This window comes from Salmo salar, unplaced genomic scaffold (assembly GCF_905237065.1).
Source record: "Salmo salar unplaced genomic scaffold, Ssal_v3.1, whole genome shotgun sequence".
NCBI classification, from domain to species: Eukaryota; Metazoa; Chordata; class Actinopteri; order Salmoniformes; family Salmonidae; genus Salmo; species Salmo salar.
In genome coordinates, this window is record NW_025548392.1 from 3,398 (window position 1) to 10,000 (window position 6,603).

Genomic DNA, 6,603 nt, shown 5'->3' on the forward strand with positions numbered 1-6,603 from the left:
ACCCCCTGTATATAGCCTCCACATTGACTCTGTACCGGTACCCCCTGTATATAGCCTCCACATTGACTCTGTACCGGTACCCCCTGTATATAGCCTCCACGTTGACTCTGTACCGGTACCCCCCTGTATATAGCCTCCACATTGACTCTGTACCGGTACCCCTGTATATAGCCTCCACATTGACTCTGTACCGGTACCCCCTGTATATAGCCTCCACATTGACTCTGTACCGGTACCCCCTGTATATAGCCTCCACATTGACTCTGTACCGGTACCCCCTGTATATAGCCTCCACATTGACTCTGTACCGGTACCCCCTGTATATAGCCTCCACATTGACTCTGTACCGGTACCCCCTGTATATAGCCTCCACATTGACTCAGTACCGGTACCCCCTGTATATAGCCTCCACATTGACTCTGTACCGGTACCCCCTGTATATAGCCTCCACATTGACTCTGTACCGGTACCCCTGTATATAGCCTCCACATTGACTCTGTACCGGTACCCCTGTATATAGCCTCCACATTGACTCTGTACCGGTACCCCCTGTATATAGCCTCCACATTGACTCTGTACCGGTACCCCCTGTATATAGCCTCCACATTGACTCTGTACCGGTACCCCCTGTATATAGCCTCCACATTGACTCTGTACCGGTACCCCCTGTATATAGCCTCCACATTGACTCTGTACCGGTACCCCCTGTATATAGCCTCCACATGGACTCTGTACCGGTACCCCCTGTATATAGCCTCCACATTGACTCTGTACCGGTACCCCCTGTATATAGCCTCCACATTGACTCTGTACCGGTACCCCCTGTATATAGCCTCCACATTGACTCTGTACCGGTACCCCCTGTATATAGCCTCCACATTGACTCTGTACCGGTACCCTGTATATAGCCTCCACATTGACTCTGTACCGGTACCCTGTATATAGCCTCCACATTGACTCTGTACCGGTACCCCCTGTATATAGCCTCCACATTGACTCTGTACCGGTACCCCCTGTATATAGCCTCCACATTGACTCTGTACCGGTACCCCCCTGTATATAGCCTCCACATTGACTCTGTACCGGTACCCCCTGTATATAGCCTCCACATTGACTCTGTACCGGTACCCCCTGTATATAGCCTCCACATTGACTCTGTACCGGTACCCCCCTGTATATAGCCTCCACATTGACTCTGTACCGGTACCCCCTGTATATAGCCTCCACATTGACTCTGTACCGGTACCCCCTGTATATAGCCTCCACATTGACTCTGTACCGGTACCCCCTGTATATAGCCTCCACATTGACTCTGTACCGGTACCCCCCTATATAGCCTCCACATTGACTCTGTACCGGTACCCCCCTGTATATAGCCTCCACATTGACTCTGTCCCGGTACCCCCTGTATATAGCCTCCACATTGACTCTGTACCGGTACCCCCTGTATATAGCCTCCACATTGACTCTGTACCGGTACCCCCTGTATATAGCCTCCACATTGACTCTGTACCGGTACCCCCTGTATATAGCCTCCACATTGACTCTGTACCGGTACCCCCTGTATATAGCCTCCACATTGACTCTGTACCGGTACCCCCTGTATATAGCCTCCACATTGACTCTGTACCGTAACACCCTGTATATAGCCTCCACATTGACTCTGTACCGGTACCCCCTGTATATAGCCTCCACATTGACTCTGTACCGTAACACCCTGTATATAGCCTCCACATTGACTCTGTACCGTAACACCCTGTATATAGCCTCCACATTGACTCTGTACCGGTACCCCCTGTATATAGCCTCCACATTGACTCTGTACCGGTACCCCCTGTATATAGCCTCCACATTGACTCTGTACCGGTACCCCCTGTATATAGCCTCCACATTGACTCTGTACCGGTACCCCCTGTATATAGCCTCCACATTGACTCTGTACCGGTACCCCCTGTATATAGTCTCCACATTGACTCTGTACCGGTACCCCCTGTATATAGCCTCCACATTGACTCTGTACCGGTACCCCCTGTATATAGCCTCCACATTGACTCTGTACCGGTACCCCCTGTATATAGCCTCCACATTGACTCTGTACCGGTACCCCCTGTATATAGCCTCCACTATGACTCTGTACCGGTACCCCCCTGTATATAGCCTCCACATTGACTCTGTACCGGTACCCCCTGTATATAGCCTCCACATTGACTCTGTACCGGTACCCCTGTATATAGTCTCCACATTGACTCTGTACCGGTACCCCCTGTATATAGCCTCCACATTGACTCTGTACCGGTACCCCCCTGTATATAGCCTCCACATTGACTCTGTACCGGTACCCCCTGTATATAGCCTCCACATTGACTCTGTACCGGTACCCCCTGTATATAGCCTCCACATTGACTCTGTACCGGTACCCCTGTATATAGCCTCCACATTAACTCTGTACCGGTACCCCTGTATATAGCCTCCACATTGACTCTGTACCGGTACCCCCTGTATATAGCCTCCACATTGACTCTGTACCGGCACCCCCTGTATATAGCCTCCACATTGACTCTGTACCGGTACCCCCTGTATATAGCCTCCACATTGACTCTGTACCGGTACCCCTGTATATAGCCTCCACATTGACTCTGTACCGGTACCCCCTGTATATAGCCTCCACATTGACTCTGTACCGGTACCCCCTGTATATAGCCCTGCTATTGTTATTTACTGCGACTCTTTAATTAATTGTTATTGTCTCTTACTTTTTAATGTATTTTCTTAACTGCATTGTTGGTTAAGGGCTTGTAAGTAAGGACTATTTACATTGATTTAAATTTTGTTTTATTACTTTAGTGTATTTATTACATATTTTCTCTATTTCTGAAACTGCATTGTTGGTTAAGGGCTTGTAAGTAAGCATTTCACTGTAAGATCTACACCTGTTGTATTCGGCGCATGTGACAAAGTTTAATTTGATGGACCCAGGTTGCCGTGGGACCCCCGGCGGACCCAGGTTGCCGTGGGACCCAGGTTGCCGTGGCATCAGTTGTCTCCAGTCTCATAGGTTGTCTTTCCAGACTGTCACCACGGAGATGATTATATAATATTACTGTGACATTAATGACTAAATCCAGTTCAATTCCAAACTCTGCGCTCAGCGCTCTGCATTCAAAGACCATTTCAGAGTTGAATATTTCTTACCTTTAAATAATCTCCATTTGACTTCAGTTTGAACCAAGCTGGTATTTGTCACCTTCTCTGCCACACAGACTAATGTGTGTCCCAAATGGCACCCTGTTCTCTCGATAGATAGCAGAGTACTTTGGGACAAGACAGAACACCCGACGAGGCTGGTTTTAATGAATCACCAGTCTGGGGAGATGAATCGTTTGGTAATGGTATAGAGAGGCTGGTTTTAATGAATCACCAGTCTGGGGAGATGAATCGTTTGGTAATGGTATAGAGAGGCTGATTTTAATGAATCACCAGTGTGGGGAGATGAATCGTTTGGTAATGGTATAGAGAGGCTGGTTTTAATGAATCGTTTGGTAATGGTATAGAGAGGCTGATTTTAATGAATCACCGGTCTGGGGAGATGAATCATGTGGTAATGGTATAGAGAGGCTGGTTTAGACAGGAACTGGTAGGCCAGGCACCATTTTGGTAATTATGGAGGAAGTTATTTAATTGATTTTGACCTTTTATTAGAAACTCTTTCAGACACAGTCCCATTAACGAACTCCGTTTTACAAGACAACAAGTTAGGGCACCTGGAGGTTTGTGGGACAAAAGTCCCGAAGTCTACCACTAGTTCTCTCTGTTCCAGCCAGCACTCCATTTCTTCACTCCCATTACTCACTCAGTCTCTTCCTCTGCCTCCTCTTCTTCCCCTTTTCCAGGGGAGTGTCCAGTAATGACTTCCCCTGCTTGGAGAACTTGTGTAAGAAGATCATCAAGGAGAAGCAGCCCTTCGAGAGGCTGGAGATCAAGAAGGAGACTCTCCTGGAGATGTTCAAGGTAGATCTCACTCTCTCTCACTCTCACACTCACACTCACACTTAAGGGGCTTTATTGGGAAACATGTTTACATTGCCCAAGCCAGTGAACTAGAAAATAAACAATATAATTTTAAAAGTTAACATTACACTCACAAAAGTTACAAAGAATGAAGACATTTCAAATGTCATATGTGCAGATAGTTAAAGTACAAAAGGGAAAATGAATAATCATAAATATGGGTTATATTTTTACAATGGTGTTTGTTCTTCACTGGTTGCCCTTTTCTTGTGGCAACAGGTCACAAATCTGCTGCTGTGATGTCACACTGTGGTATTTCACCCAGTAGATATGGGAGTTTATCAAAATTGGGTTTGTTTTCAAATTCTTTGGGTATCTGTGTAATCCGAGGAAAATATGTGTCTCTAATATGGTCATACATTTGGCAGGAGGTTAGGAAGTGCAGCTCAGTTTCCACCTCATTTTGTGGGTAGTGTTGCACATAGCCTGTCTTCTCTTGAGAGCCAGGTCTGCCTACGGCGGCCTTTCTCAATAGCAAGGCTATGCTCACTGAGTCTGTACATAGTCAAAGCTTTCCTTAAGTTTGGGTCAGTCACAGTGGTCAGGTATTCTGCCACTGTGTCCTCTCTGTTTAGGGCCAAATAGCATTCTAGTTTGCTCTGTTTTTTTGTTAATTACTTGACACATTGGAAAGTATTATCTTTTTGTTTTCTCATGATTTGGTTGGTGTCTAATTGTGTTGCTGTCCTGGGGCTCTGTGGGGAGTGTTTGTGTTTATGAACAGAGCCCCAGGACCAGCTTGCTTAGGGGACTCTTCTTTTGCAATAATCTGAGTACGGCGCTCAGACAACAACAGCAGGCAATACAGATACCCGCCATTTTGGAGTCATCTAAAATCATAAATAGCATTATAAATATTCACTTACCTTTGATCTTCATCAGAAGGCACTTCCAGGAATCCCAGGTCCACAATAAATGTTGTTTTGTTCGATAGTCCATAATTTATGTCCAAATACCTCCTTGTTGTTTGCGCGTTCAGTCAGCTACTCCAAATGTAGGAAGCGTGCGGAAAATGTCACGACGAAAAGTCAAAAGTTATATTTATGTTCGTTCAAACATGTCAAACGTTATAAAGCATCAATCTTTAGGGCCTTTTTAACGTCAAACTTCAATAATATTCCAACCGGACGATTCCAATGTCAAGAAAAACGTTATGGAACACAGCTACCTCAACACGTGAACTACGCGCCAATGCACTGATGTCCTTCCCTGAGTCGACAACTTCCCAGCCTTCTTGTTCGCTCTCTGTTCACTGCAAAAGCCTGAAACAAGGTTCTAAAGACTGTTGACATCTAGTGGAAGCCTTAGGAAGTGCTAAATGAATCCTTAGTCACTGTGTGTCAGATGGGCAATGACTTGGAAAGATTCCACGCATCAGATTTCCACTTCCTGGTAGGATTCTTCTCAGGTTTTTTCCTGCCATATGAGTTCTGTTATACTCAGACATCATTCAAACATTTTTAAAAACTTCAGTGTTTTCTATCCAAATCTACTAATAATATGCATATCCTAGCTTCTGAGTTTGAGTAGGAGGCAGTTTAATATGGGCACGTATTTCATCCGAAAGTGAAAATACTGCCCCCTATGCGATTGGTGTCGTAAGAGGTTAACGGCTCTTTTCTGTATTTTGATAATTAGCTAGTATCGGCCTAATTCTGCTCTGCATTATTTGGTGTTTTACGTTGTACACGGAGGATATTTTTGCAGAATTCAGCTTACAGTCTCAATTTGGTGTAGGTCCCATTTGGTGAATTCTTGGTTGGTGAGCGGACCCCAGACCTCACAACCATAAAGGGCAATGAGTTATATAACCGATTCAAGTATTTTTAGCCAGACGCTGAAGATGGTTCTAGTGCCCTTGCGAATTCGTATGTATGTATGAATGTTGAAGAGGGTGGGGCTTAAGCTGCATCCTTGTCTCACCCCACGGCCCTGTGGAAATATAATTTTTGTTGGCAATTTTAACCGTGCACTTGTTGTTTGTGTAAATTAATTTTATGCCATAGGTTTTCCCCCCAACACCACTTTGTATAGCAGACCCTCAGACCCTCAGGCCAAATTGAGTCAAAAGCTTTTTTGAAATCAACAAAGCATGAGAAGACTTTGCCCTTGTTTTGGTTTTGTTTGTTTGTCAATTAGGGTGCGCAGGGTGAATACGTGGTCTGTCGTACGGTAATTTGGTAAAAGCCAATTTGACATTTGCTCAGTACATTGTTTTCACTGAGGAAATGTACGAGTCTGCTGTTAAGGATAATGCAGAGGATTTTCCCAATGTTGCTGTTGACGCATATCCCACGGTCATTATTGCCGTCAGTGAATGATAAGAGAAATAATCTGTCTGTAAACAATTGTTGGAAATGTACTTGTGTCATGCACAAAGTAGATGTCCTAACCGACTTTCCAAAACTATAGTTTGTTCACAATACATTTGTGGAGTGGTTGAAAACGAGTTTTAACCTTTCTGTGAAGGGGGTTCTGCTAGCGGAACGCCTGGCCTACAGCCAGTGAAATTGCAGGGCGCCAAATTCAAACAAC

General features: G+C 45.2%; 1 protein-coding gene across 1 annotated transcript in view; it reads left to right on the forward strand.

Annotated features, from left to right (window-relative positions):
• Window positions 1–3,890: 3,890 nt before the first annotated feature.
• The window catches only part of LOC106595073 (threonine--tRNA ligase 1, cytoplasmic), a gene marked incomplete at its 5' end in the record, with an annotated part of 40,137 nt that continues 37,424 nt past the window's right edge, over window positions 3,891–6,603 (forward strand). The window contains 1 exon segment of the mRNA XM_045712306.1: window positions 3,891–4,008. Within this exon segment, the coding sequence (XP_045568262.1) occupies window positions 3,891–4,008 (118 nt within the window).